This window comes from Medicago truncatula, chromosome 5 (assembly GCF_003473485.1).
Source record: "Medicago truncatula cultivar Jemalong A17 chromosome 5, MtrunA17r5.0-ANR, whole genome shotgun sequence".
NCBI classification, from domain to species: Eukaryota; Viridiplantae; Streptophyta; class Magnoliopsida; order Fabales; family Fabaceae; genus Medicago; species Medicago truncatula.
The window spans coordinates 29,080,404-29,094,916 of NC_053046.1; the positions used below are offsets into that span (position 1 = coordinate 29,080,404).

The 14,513-nt window shown below is 32.9% G+C and overlaps 1 protein-coding gene and 1 long non-coding RNA gene across 2 annotated transcripts; one reads left to right on the forward strand and one right to left on the reverse strand.

Annotated features, from left to right (window-relative positions):
- Nucleotides 1-1,893: 1,893 nt before the first annotated feature.
- On the reverse strand, nt 1,894-3,334 carry LOC120580526 (uncharacterized). Its single transcript, XR_005646263.1, has 2 exons — nt 2,780-3,334; nt 1,894-2,359 (listed from the first exon to the last, which is right to left on the reverse strand). It is a non-coding gene; the product is annotated as an uncharacterized lncRNA (long non-coding RNA).
- Nucleotides 3,335-5,935: 2,601 nt separating this feature from the next.
- Nucleotides 5,936-13,902, forward strand: LOC11437132 (uncharacterized). Its single transcript, XM_003615213.4, has 22 exons — nt 5,936-6,333; nt 6,599-7,195; nt 7,500-7,708; nt 7,876-7,947; nt 8,036-8,170; nt 8,252-8,370; nt 8,455-8,760; nt 8,955-9,042; nt 9,123-9,228; nt 9,321-9,434; nt 9,547-9,710; nt 9,821-9,941; nt 10,327-10,551; nt 10,645-10,835; nt 11,155-11,322; nt 11,439-11,544; nt 11,674-11,811; nt 11,989-12,150; nt 12,248-12,448; nt 12,874-13,068; nt 13,163-13,234; nt 13,424-13,902. Exons 1-22 carry the CDS (start codon nt 6,286-6,288, stop codon nt 13,577-13,579), a joined length of 3,693 nt encoding a protein of 1,230 aa, XP_003615261.2. The 5' UTR covers nt 5,936-6,285; the 3' UTR covers nt 13,580-13,902.
- The last annotated feature ends 611 nt before the right edge of the window (nt 13,903-14,513 follow it).

Genomic DNA, 14,513 nt, shown 5'->3' on the forward strand with positions numbered 1-14,513 from the left:
GGAGACTCTAGAGAGAATAGATGGAAATCATTCAATAGTTTAGGTGTTATGTGGAAGTGACTATATATAGAAAAGGGTGTTAAGTGCAACATTTCAGCCAAAAATAACATAGTGAATCGATTCACTAAATGTTTGAATTGATTCAGACAATTAAAAGACAAGTCATATGAACTATGAAAGTTGATATGCATCAGACCAAGTTTGAATCGATTCAATGAAGATTGATACGTATCAGATTATATTTGAATCCATTCAGAAGATCCGGGATGAAGGTTGAATCGATTCAACATAAGTCAGAGAGTTTTCATGATACGATTCAAACTGTTTTGAATTGATTCAGAGTGATACGATTCAAGACTATTTGAATCAATTCAAATACCTAGAAAAAGAGATTTTGACACACAACACGAGGATTCCTATACATATTTACAATTATATATTTATATAAATACCATGGTATAAAGCCAAATTCAATCAATATATAGATTGACTATTATGACTTACTCCAACATATGAGAGTGTGTTGTTGAATCATATATGACTAGTTTTGGTGGTCCTGTCATAAACTATAAGGAGTCTTTATTACACGGGTTGCTTAGGCGTGGCAATATCACATTGTATTACTCGTATGGATATTCTAACCTTTTATAGGGGTCACTCACTATTGTGTTGGTCTTTTGGTTTTAAGTGTATTGTCTGTTATTTTGATTCACTTCATGTTGTTCATTTGGACAAGGAGCTTACTAATGTCCACATCGCTCTAAGAGTTTTATTTGCACCATCAAGATGTTGTTGCTCAAAGATTGAAGCATGAATTTATGTAAACCTCGTTAATCGTTATGTAGGAAACTCTTGCTAATTTTTAGCTAAATTGGAAGCTCGAAGTAATAATGAGTATTTCTTTCCTTCTTGAATGTCTTTTGTTATGTTAATACCCAATTTTGTTACCGAGAAAAATTATCGAACCCAATTTGTCAAAAACGAACAAAATGAACTTAATCCCTACGTGAGACATTGTCAAAAAGAAATGATTAATTCCATAAGATAATTAAAAAGAGGCAATTTGATCCATGAAAATAATATAAAAATAGACAATTTGATCTCCACAAAATAAACCATTCTTAAATAGTTTACTCACCAATAAAACACTCTTTTTTGTTCACTTTCTCCTTTATCATTCAAGCAACCATCCTCTTTATTTTTTTTTCTTTCGAAAATTCCGAAAAGATATATATTAACTAAACCAAACAAATCTTTTTCTAACACAAGTAGTATCAGAAAAGATTAAAAAGTTATATTATAAGGAAAACGGCTGGGAAATAGATGTGTCAAACACCGAAGAGGATAATCGTAAACGAAAATAATGTATCTTGTTTTCAACCGACGATGAGACTGAATCTTAATTTTTTCATATAAAGAATGTATATTTTCCTTATCAACCATCGTCTTTAGAGGTATATAATTTCAATCTTGAACTAAGTAACATGTATTTTTATTTTCTTTTACATTGTGGACACCATTTTTGGATATGTTATAGATCTTTTTTAGACCTGCTAATTTATGGATTAACATATTATTTATAGACTTATTTTTTCTCAAGAACCAAATGAATGTAACAGTTTTTCTGAAAGATTATGTGTGTGTTTGGTTTAGCTTTAGATAGAATTGATTCTGATAGAATTAATTCTGACAGAATTGATTTATGTTTGGATACAATAATGCAGAATTGATTAAACAAACTGAATGTTGTTTGGATAGTTTTTATCAAAATTGCTTTTGAATGTATAATTACTAAAATGGACATAGCTAAATAGAAATTACTAAATTAGGATAATTAAGTGCAATATAGTTAAAATATAAGTTATTACAATACTAATAGCATGAAAATAAAAATTACAAATAGATAATAGAATTTAAATTGCAACAAAGTACTAATATTATTACAAAACTAATTTAAAGTGTATTATAGTACTAAAATATTGATATAATAATTTAAAGAACAATACTAATTATTTTGCCTGTGCTCAATAATTTCATTGCGGATTATGTTTCGAACGCGATCCATCTCTGACGACGAAACTACATTTAAAACATGGGATTGATCCAAGTTAGATGAGCTATCATCATGGTGAATGATCGTGCTTTCATCTTCATAAACATTAAAATCAATATCAATTTCTGCCTTCCTTCGGATAAAGTTGTGTATAGCCATTGTTGCGACAACTATTTGAACTTGTGTCTCAAATTTAAAGTTAGGCATGCGACGTAGGATTGCAAATCTGTTCTTCCATACCCCAAAAGTTCATCCACTTTAAGATCCGACCAATCCGCAAAAACTTTCTTTTGTTTAGCCATAATGCTATGTACACAAAGTATGATATAGGAAAAATAAAAGATAAAATGAGCCAACACTACCTCTATAGATGCATAACAAGTATTCTTTCTTTTGATTGTATAAATTTTACATCATGGCATGAATATATAAATTTTACATAACAAGTGTTCATTTTAAACTAGTGTTTAAAATTACATTCAAACACTTTAGCATAAATATTTAAGTTACTAACTGTATAATTTTCATAAAAAATCACTTTAAACTCTAAGAGACATTTTATCAAACACATATAATGCAATATTTTTTGTTTGTAGAAATGAATAAGAGATGTTATATTATGCAACCAAACAAATTTTATAAGCATTGCAGCAAAGAAAAAAGGTTAAATTTAATACAAACAAGTAAGCAAATCAAAGTAAAAATCATTCAAAAATGCCAAATTACCTTGTTGTTGTTGTTATCTTTTGAGCAGAATTTATCCTTTTTGTTGTTCTCTTGAGCACAATATTTGCTAGCAGGAGGTGGTGTTGTTATATAACCTAATAGCAATAAATTTTTAGATTAAATTTGTGAAGGGTGGTTGAGTTCTAACTAGAGAAAAGTGGACAGTGTGGAGTGAATGAATTTAAGGTTCCAGGTAGAAAAAAGCAAATATGGTTGGAGAAAGGGTGATAAAAATTGATGATAATTAAGAGGGTAATTATGGAATTGATAATAGTTTAATGTAGAATTGATTCTACAAAAGCCAAAAGCTAGGATTTGTAGCTTCACGGATAATTGCTTTTGGAGGATAGAAGCAATTCTTAAAAGTCAAACCAAACACCATTGAAAATTCAGCTTTTCACTTTTAAGGGTTGTAGAATCACTTCTTGGTGGTGAAAAGCTGAACCAAACAGGCTCTATAGCTATAAGGAATAAGTTTTTCACTATTTTGTCTTTTTCCAGAAAAAAACAAAGACACTTAAGTTTGTACTAGCAAGTAGTAGTAACTAGAGGTCAAAAAAGAAGTTATGAACAAACAACTAGTATTATATTATGTTGGTTTGTGAAACACTCGTTTACAGCTTAATGCATAAGGTACTACCATGTTACCAGCACAGTCTTAGTTAGTACCATTATTAAATATTCAAAAGTTTATCGTTATTATGACAGTGATATTCAAATTTATTCAAATTAAAGCCACTTCACTTGACTTCACAACTTTATAGCCGTCAACATGAAGCATTAAACTATTCATTCATTCATTCTTTCCCTTGTGTTGTTGTTGTTGTTGTGGTTGTGTCACCAAATTTCTTCAAAGCTGCCATATATAGATTCTTCCTTACCTTTCAATATTACTCATTCACCGTCCTAACCAAACATCACACAGTGGCTGTTCTAGCAGGAGCCAACAATATATTTCAACTTTACTATATTTATTCAACTATTATTGTTTTTTACTTGTAAAAAAAGTATTGTTATTTATTAAGCAAAAAAATATTAAAATAAGAAACAAATTTAAATTTAAATTTAAAAGCAAATTCAAATTCAAATTTTAAATTTAAAACGGCGAAAACAAAGTAATCTTATATACAGTTTTTAAATGAATATTAAATATGTTTTTTTTTTTATAGTTATAACAATTATAATTGATTGCTGTGAAAAAATTATTTATAGTTAATATCAGTTAAAACATGTTAAAATAGATAAATTAATAATAAGTTTCGTGTAGGTAGTTTAGATGAGTCGCATCCTTCATATGACCACAACTTCCCACGCAAGACTTACGATAGCTAGAATCACGGCTCTCTTGAATAAATTATCTTTCGTTGAAAGACAATTGTGAAGTACATGATACATGATAGTAAAAAATTGTAAGCACCGCCAACTGTATATTTTTTTGGAAGTATGCAAACTCCACAACCACATGTCATTAACATCGTCTTGCAAAACAACATAATTCGATAGTGCGCTACACTCCTCAAGTTGTTCCTCCTCCCAAGCTCATAACCTCCTATGTCATTTCCAAGCCTCACCACCCCCACCCAAACCTAAATGCTTCATCTCATAACCCCTACCTCCAACCAAGGGTCCTACCAAAATAAAGTCAAAAGCTTGTCACCTACCTCACACACAGAATTATCATGTATCCATCTCCCCACGCCCGCACCAACACCCCGATGAATTTTGATTAAATTGCTCCACCACACTGAACCCCCTTCCCCTTCTAAACGCAAAATGCAGCCTTCCTCTCTAAATCTAGTTGACAACACTCTATACCACAAACTACCACGTTCCTCCTTTAATCTCCAACATCATTTACCTTTCAAAGCCATTAGTAAATTCCTTTATCATATTGTTGTACACAGTTTTCACATTCTTTAACAATCACTAATCTTTATTTAAGAATTTATAAAAAACAAATGACGAGTTCTTCTTTTTCAATCATGTTTTTTTCCTAGTAAGACCCAAAAATTAAACCTTCACCACTTGCTTAAAGACCATAATTTCTCACCATATCCATTTTTTTGTTTTGATAATTACCATGTCCATGCTTGGTAATACATTGCATTAAATTAAATTAAATACATTTAATAAAAACAAAGGAAAAAGGGTAGTATGAGTGAAATGTGTGTGACCCACCATCATGTGCTTGCGCCACTAGTGGAGTGGGGACTCTTTTTGCCTAATTCTGCTTACACAACACAAACTTGGACTTGTAGGAAAAAACCATAAAGTGTCCCCACTCCTACAACGTTCGAATTTCGATCCAATAATCTTTATGCTTGTTCTTTTTGAATAATAAATTAAAAAATTAAATAAATAATTTTAACTAATCACCCCACTTCGTTTACTTGGTCATTGGTCCCGTATATTATAATTTACGTGCACTTTATTTTCGGTCTCGTAAGAGAATTTTCTCCATTTTAGTCGGTGATATAAATAAATATATTTTTTCAATAAATAATAGCATCAAACAAATCATAGGTATGTGTATACGTAGTTGTCCTTTTGTGCTGATCAAACGGGATCATATGACCATCCATGTTGTTCATATTAATCATCACAACCAACTTCCTATTAGAAAACGTTTTACTGGGAAAGCTTAAAAAAAGAAAATAATTCTATTATTATATTCTATAGTATATATATAAATAATATAATTCCAAACAAATATATGGATGTGATTCACTTTTAGTATTTATAATTAGTATCATTTACCATATACAGATTTTTTGTCAGATACCATATATACATTGTTATTGAATAAGATTCACATGATTTGATTATATGTAATATTAAAAATATAAATATATCCTTGAAAATTCTATTAAAAAAAGAATAAAATAAGGTCAAGTGAAAAAATTGTCCACATTTTCTGCACAAATCTTAGAGTGATGATATTTTGTTTTTATTAATATATCTTACAAATTACTACAATGATCATACGTTATTCTTGGTAAATAAATAAATATTTATTACTTTTTTTAAGTCAATCGTTTAAATATTTTACTCATCAATACAAAAAAAAAAAAGACAAAATAAATAAAACAAAAAACATTAAAAAAACAACATTAAAAATAAAACCAGGCAAAGCAAGAACACAGGCAGAAGAGTGTTTTTTTATTTGTGTGTGGTTTTTCTTTCTGTCTCCTCACTCTCTCTCTCTCTCTCTCTCTCTCTATGCTTAATATCAAAGGGGAACCTTTCTGATTAAGCAAGTAAACCCTTTTTTTTCTCTCTCAAATCTCGAACCCCATTTCAGTTTCTGATTCACACTCTCTGTGGTTTTTCCTAACTCTTTCAGTAACCCAAAAAACCCTCAAAATTTCATTCACGTTTAACACTTCTATTTTTGATCATTTTTCATTCTAATTCAATTCATTTATGCAAAAAGCTTAATTCTTTAGGTTTAAGGTTTCAAAATTGGTAGTGCATTTTCATTCAGAGGTTGGTTCTATTAGGTCAAGATGTTCACTGAAGGACTTGACAAAAACGCACTTAGATGGGTCAGAGAGGTAATAATCTTCACTCATTACCGTTTTTTCATGTTTTATGCAAATGGGTTTCTTTTAATTTTTCCTTTTACTTGTAAAGTTGCGATTTTTTGTTTGTTTGTTTGTTGTTGTTGTGTTGCTTATCGTATGAATGTGATGAAATTAGTATTAGTAATAATGAAGTTCTGATTGACTTGAATTCTGCCAAAAAAAAACTACATTGGTATTTTTTTTTTTTTTTGAAATTCTAATTTTTGTTTTGATTTTGTGTTTGATTGTTAATTAGAAGGAAGTGCCATTCTCAAACACAGCAATGAGATCTCGTGATCCGATTAGTGGAATGAAAAGTGGCGGCGGTAGAGGGTTTGGATTACCACCACCATCAAAATTCAGGAGTGGTCATCTTCCTGCTAATAAGTTACCCGTCTCGGCGGTTGAGACATTCGATAGCCGTTCAAATAGTGATATGGACGCCAGCGTTGATTCGGAGGAGGAAGTTTATGGTGGGAGGTATTCTTTGGATTCATCACCACAAGACAGCAGAGTCCCCAATGGTGCTGCTAAGAGATATGGGAATGTTGCTCAGATGCCACGGTCTCGGTATGCGAGTGATTACACGTTCTCTGATGTTAGTTCGTCGAGAGAAACACTTACTGGAAGACAAGGAATGGCGAGGGATCCGGTGATGAGGGGTGCTGCTAATGGAAGGCAGAATGGTTTTACTGAAGATGAATCGTCAGATTCTGCAGCTAGCTCAGAATTTTCTACCACACAAGTAGGAAGTAGCATCAATGGCACTCTTCCAAAAAGAAGGGCTTATATGTCAGCAGGGTATGCTTCTAGTGTACCTTCAAGGATGAATGTTCAAAGTTCTGCAGAAAAGGTACGAGATATCCCAATAATTTTTCATAATTTTTTTCTCAATTTGGTTTTTAAGCACTTGCTACTGCTTCTTTTGGGTGAATGAAATTGTAGCACGGACACTTCGGATTGAAGGTGTGTCCGACACGTGTCAATGTCGGACACTCACACGGCACCACATGTAGTTACATTCAAATATTTCACTTTCACAAATTGTTATTGGTGTAAGTGTATGTGTTGTGTCCGGTATCATGTCTGTGTCCGTGCTTCATAGGTGAAATATCTTGGCTTAAATTAGCCTAACTTGGTGCTATGAAAATTTTCAGAGTGGAAGATTATCTGATGACGAGGATGAAGACTTTCCGAGTGCACCCCCATTTTGTGGTTCTACTCAAGAGATAAGACAAACTAACGAGGAAATTCCAACTTCTGCAGCACGTAGTACTCCAAATAAAGCAGAATCAAGTACTTTGAAATCTGTATCCAGGGATAAGTTAGAGAACCATGGAGATGCAAGCTCGGAAAAATTTGTTAGGTTAGTGTATTTGACTGCGTTAGTATGTCTCTCAATACTGAGTTCTTAACCTTCTTTATACATTAACAAATAACATGCATGACATCTTAATCACACAATTTACAAAAATGTTTAGTAATTTAATTCAATTTAATATCACGTTAAACTTGATGTATATGTGTGCACAGAACTGCTACTGGTTCAGAGGGTGCTGCATCTTCCAATTCACAACCACCTCGCCTTCCAACATTTCATGCAAGGTATCAATATTTTGTGTTTTATTTTTTTGCGCTGAATGCTTTTCTCCTTAAGCATATATGCTAATATATTTACGTGAATTATTTTCAGTGCTCTTGGGCCATGGTATGCAGTAATTGCATACGACGCCTGTGCGCGTCTTTGCCTTCACGCTTGGGCGATGCAGTGTATGGAAGCTCCAATGTTTTTGGAAAATGAATGCTCTTTACTTAGAGATGCATTTGGGTGAGTTAAGACTTGAGACTCTTCTGACACTACTCTCTTCTCCTTCAAGTGTTGATGTAACTTAAATTTTTTAATTTGTAGATTGCGACAAGTGCTTCTTCAACCAGAAGAGGAGCTAATGGTGAAATGCAATGGAGAACTTTCTAGTGAGGGTGTTGCTCCTAAACTGAAAAAACTTATTGGCAAGATGAAGGTGCAAGGTACATTATTGTGTGTTAGTTTTTCTTTTCAAATTATTTAACTTCTCCATAGTGAGTCTTTTGTGACATTCTTCACTTTTGCAGTACGCAAAGTCAAAGTGGGGGTCGACCCTCCTACTGGCTGTAGCATGTCATCAATAGTGACACATAAAATTAAAATGGATTCAATGCAATACCACTTCTCAAATTTGCAGTCAAAACTATCTTCTGGTTGGCACGCTCTTAGGAAAGTTCGGTTTGTACCACATTTGCCTGCAAATGGTTCCCTGACACATAAAAGCTTGGCATATGTGCATGCTAGCACACGCTATATACAACAAGTCTCTGGACTCCTAAAAGTTGGTGTAACAACTTTGCGGAATAGTTCATCCTCCTACGAAGCTGTGCAAGGTATGGGAAGATGCACTCTACGTAATAATCACTCATTTTTATTATCCATGCCTTAAGGGGAAAAATGTTGGAAATAAATGATTTTCTCTCAATGTTTGAATTATAATTATTTATAAAGTAATTACCCATTTTTCATTTGTATAAGTTTTAACTTATTTTACTGTATCTTATTTTCTGCCTGTGTATATCATCAGAGACATTCACGTGTTTCTTACGACTCAAAAGTGTAGTTGAAGAAGATGCGATTAGGTTGCAGCCTGGATCCAGTGAAGTCCATATGTTGTAAGTTATTTTATTTTCAGTCTTTATAATATAATCCACCATTATGCTGGTTGAATATATTCTGACTACTACATTTACAGTTTTCCAGATAGTCTTGGAGATGATTTGCTCATTGAAGTTCAAGATTCCAAGGGAAAGCATTTTGGGCGTGTTCTTGTCCAAGTGGCTGCTATAGCTGATAATCCGGTAATATTTTTATTGTATTTCTGTCGCAGAGTTATTAGTGCCTGTTTGAGTGGTGATAATTAAGATAGAATTCATGTTCAATCTGAAAACAGTCTGACAAAGTACGCTGGTGGAATGTTTACCGCGAGCCAGACCATGAGCTTGTTGGCAAGATACAACTTAATATACTTTATTCAACCAGTGCAGATGACAATAGTCATCTTAAGGTTAGTGTCTGTGAACATTATATAGTTTTATGTATTATGCATTTGCTATAGGAATTGTTATCTAAAGTTCTTGGAGTTTCCTAATATATCATTTTATTGTCTGTGGTTGCAGTGTGGTTCTGTAGCGGAGACAGTTGCATATGACCTGGTTCTAGAAGTTGCAATGAAAGTTCAGGGCTTTCAGCAAAGGAACCTAGAATTACATGGTCCATGGAAATGGCTCTTGACAGAGTTTGCTTCATACTATGGTGTGTCTGAGATATATACGAAGCTGAGGTAATGAGAAGTTGATGTGCTATTTCCTGCTGAAATATTTAATTTATTAAACTTCGTGCAAATTATTGTGTTCGTTGTGTTCATAATGTTCTGCATTTCTGCTCAAATAGATATCTATCGTATGTCATGGATGTTGCCACACCAACAGCAGATTGCCTTAACTTGGTATATAATCTGCTTGCACCTGTTATCATGAAGGGAAATAGCAAAACTTCTTTGAGCCACCAAGAGGTATCATTGACATCTCTTTTTATTAAGTGTTTTAACTTAGATTAACTAATGCCATCTACTTTCATTATATTTTTAAAGTTCTGTTTTAAGATCAACTATAGGCCTGTTTGAATTGATTTATTTGAGCACATCAACTTGTGGAAAACAACTTATAACTATTATGAAGACAGTATGATTTTTTTGTTTTTTTGAGAGATACTTTATTTTGTCTATTGTTCTATAAATAGCTTATACATAGCATTTATATGATAACCGCTTAATTAAACTGTTTATCCAAGGATGGCCATATACAAGTCAACATACGGTTTTTAGTTGGCATTTATTTACTTTCAAATAGATTGAATTTTGTCTTATTTAATACGGTTCAATATGGCCATCTTATCAGAATCGACTACTAGGAGAGACCAAGGACGAAATTGAACAGATACTCACACTTACATTTGAGAATTACAAGTCACTTGATGAGTCATCTTTCTCTGGTATCGTCGAGGTTTTCAGACCAGCATCCAGTCATGCAGCTCCTGCCTTGGAACCGGCTGTTAAACTTTACAAGCTTCTTCACGATATCTTATCTCCGGAGGCCCAAACCAGTTTCTGTCACTACTTCCAGGTTGGAGAAACTTGAGTTCTTGATGATGATTATTATTACAATTTACTAATTGGATACACTTTTCATTGTAATTAACGTCTAATATTATCTCAGGTTGCGGCAAAAAAGAGGGCTAGAAGGCACCTTTCTGATACAGATGAATATATTGCACAGAATAATGAAAGCTGTTTGATGGATCCTTTGACCATGTCTACCGCTTACCAGAAGATGAAAACACTGTGCATAAATCTTAGGAATGAAATCTATTCTGATATTCAGATTCATAATCAAAATATACTTCCTAGGTATCTTTCTTTTCTCAAACATATATGGACAGCTTATGTAGTTCATAATTAAGAATTCGGACAGCTTAATAACATATATGGATGTTTTGTGAACTCTGATAAAATTTAAATTTTTAATTTGCTTTTTATTTCTGTTGCATTGCATGTTTGTCACTTTTACCAATTTAAGCATTTATATAATCTAGAATAAGTAAGAACATGTGATAATCGTTATTTGAATCACCTTATTTGTTACATGTGAAAGTGTTATTGTGTTTTGCTATCAAGCTACTATTATTGTTAATGGTTCTAATTTGGCTGGTTCAATATTTTTCCACAGCTTTGTAGACCTGCCAAATCTTTCTGCTTCCATATACAGCACAGAGCTTTGCAATAGATTACGAGCCTTCCTCATATCTTGTCCACCGACAGGTCCATCATCACCAGTAGCAGAACTTGTCATTGCAACATCCGATTTTCAAAGAGATCTTTCAGGCTGGAACATTAAGTAAGTGCTCTTTACTAGTTTTAGTATGTGACTAGGATCACAGCCCTAATTATGTAATCGAAGAATTAATCGCTGCTGTTAATACACACGGTTTACTTATTTTATTTCCTTCTTAGTCCTATCAAAGGTGGAGTGGATGCAAAAGAGTTGTTCCATTTGTATATTCTTGTTTGGATCCAAGATAAACGTCTATCTTTGCTCGAGTCGTGCAAATTAGACAAGGTACTTTTTTTCTATATTATAATGGGTTTTTTGAAGGATGCTTTTAAATTAATCATGTTTTGGACTTTGTCTCCTAAGTGATATATTGTCTTGTATTGACGAGAATGTCTAAATGCTTTGCTTTTGCAGGTGAAATGGTCTGGTGTTAGAACGCAGCATTCTACTACTCCCTTTGTTGATGACATGTATGAGCGGCTGAAGGAAACATTGACAGACTATGAGGTCATCATTTGCCGCTGGCCAGAATATACCTTGGTTCTAGAAAATGTATGTATTATCACTTTCCTCATCCTGCATTTTTCTTTTTCCCATTAGTTTTAGATGTTGCCAAATTCTATTTTCTTACTATCATCTTTAGTCAATTTTAGCATAACTAATGAGAATCTATTTTGAAGAATACAAGTTTAACTGGCTTTCCTTTTTCTGAAAAAATAATGATGACAGGCAATAGCTGATATTGAGAAGGCGATTGTGGAAGCTTTAGATAAACAGTATGCGGATGTATTAGCTCCTCTTAAAGATAGCATGGCACCTAAGAAATTTGGGCTTAAATATGTCCAGAAACTTGCAAAACGGTCTACATGTGCCTATGTGGTTCCTGAGGAGGTGGGTTGAATTTATGAAAAGAAAAAAAAAAAAGATCTTCTTTTGGATAACACTTTGTTCAATTCAAACAATTAAAACTTATGTCACCTTTTGTCAGGTTGGAATTCTTTTGAATTCCTTGAAGAGGATGCTCGACATCTTACGTCCAAGGATTGAATCACAGTTCAAATCATGGGCTTCTTGCTTACCAAATGCTGGAAACACAGCACCTGGTGAGCGACTTAGCGAAGTGACCGTGATGCTGAGAGCAAAGTTCAGGAACTATTTGCAGGCTATTGTGGAGAAACTCGTGGAAAATGTAAGATTTTTATGCATTTTTTTTGTTATTAATTTAATATTTGATACCCTTGGTAAAAGAGTTGTGCCAAGCACATCACTGTTGTCAAATAGCAGTACTATAAGTTATGAGAGGAAATGAAATTTTGAAGTCTGAAGAACATACTGCAGTTAGAATATTTATGCACTAATCACTATGTCTGCAGTATTCTGAAACCCAATGTAAAGGTTATTGTAAGGAAACAATACTAACCAGAGGTTACATATGTTTCTAGTCCACATTGCTACTAATGCTACTAATTTTGGTTGCCTGTTAAGTTACTATATTCGTCGTATTTATGCACTGCAGGACATGCTAGATTTGTTTTACTCATTTTCCAGCATAGTGTTAGTAAATTAATCAAGTATATTAGATTGTCACTAATATGAGTCATTATTTTGTTCCAGACGAAGTTACAGAATGCTACAAAATTAAAGAAGATTCTTCAAGATTCAAAGGAAACAGTGGTAGAGTCTGATTTAAAAAGTAGAATGCAACCACTGAAAGAGCAGTTAGCTAGTACCATAAGCTATCTTCACAGTATTTGTGAAACTCATGTTTTCATTGCCATCTGTCGAGGTTATTGGGACCGAATGGGGCAGGTAACTTAATTTTCTTCTGGATTTCTTTACCTTGCCCTGGAGCATCATTTTAGATGTTTATGGAAAATTTGCTTATATATTTCTTATTTGACAGGAAATTTTGAGTTTCTTGGAGAATAGAAAAGAGAATAGATCATGGTATAAAGGTTCAAGGGTGGCTGTTTCTGTAAGTAGCAACCTCTCTGTTAAGGTCATTTTATTATATGTGCAATATACAAGGAAGAATGACAAATAGCATTTTATGTAAAAACAACTTTCAATTTATTTATATAAAAGCAATGTTCTTAACGCACTTTAACTATTTAGTCAATGCGTGCTCTTGGATCCGGATTATAAGCTGTATGCATGTATGCAGGTTCTGGATGATACATTTGCCTCACAGATGCAACAACTTCTAGGAAATGCGATACAAGAGAAAGACATGGAGGCACCTAGATGCATCATGGAGGTTCGTTCTATGCTATGTAAAGACGCTGCTCCTAATCACAAGGACAACAGTTTTTACTATTAGACTGCTAATCAATACACATGTAAATAAAGAGGGTCATTAAGGGGTTAAAATGATGATAATCATTCAATCATATGGGTCACACCAATTTTGTAGCAGGAGTAAGCAACTCAACTGCTCCTAGGAACATGATCAATATGCTCTTCACTTACTGGGAAATGAGAAATAGTGCATTTTTTTTAAGTAGTATACACAATTGTTATTCATTGTAATACATTGGTAGGAATATATAGTTTTACTAGCTTTTTGCATTCTATTGGTTTAAAAAATGCAATATCTAACAGCAGGAACATTTTGTTTAATTTATTCTTCGTTTTGATGGTATATTAATCATATCATTTATCTCAGCTAGCAAATAATACTTGCCATTTAAATTCCATGTAATTGAACTTTTCTCAATTCTTCAAAGCAATTGTTCTATGTAACTGTGTTAGTTGTGTATTTTTTAAGAAAAACTAAACTCTTACATTTCTACAATCATGTATGATATGATCGAATACTAAGAAAAGGATCATGTCTGATTTTTTAAAAATATGGAGGCTGGATAAAGTTGCTCTCAAGTTTTTGAAATACGATTCCTAACAAGATCAATGTTTACAACAAGGGTTGTTAAAAAAAAAAAATCGGAAAATATTTTGTACAAAGTGATGCCTATAAGAAAGAATGCACGAAATGTGGTTCAAGATGAGACTGCGGAGCACACAAGAATTTTTTTGCAGACATGTTTAACATGTTAAAATTTGAATTTACAAAAAAAAAAAAAAAAAAAAAATTTCAGAGAAAGAAATTGATTAATTATGAATTTTTTGTTCCCCATAATTATGAATTTCTTAACAATTAATATTAATTTGTCGCTCGTTTAAAAACTACAAAATTTCTTGGTGAATGTTTTTATGATGTTCTAACCATGGCTACACAATTAGGGAATTAAATTTGA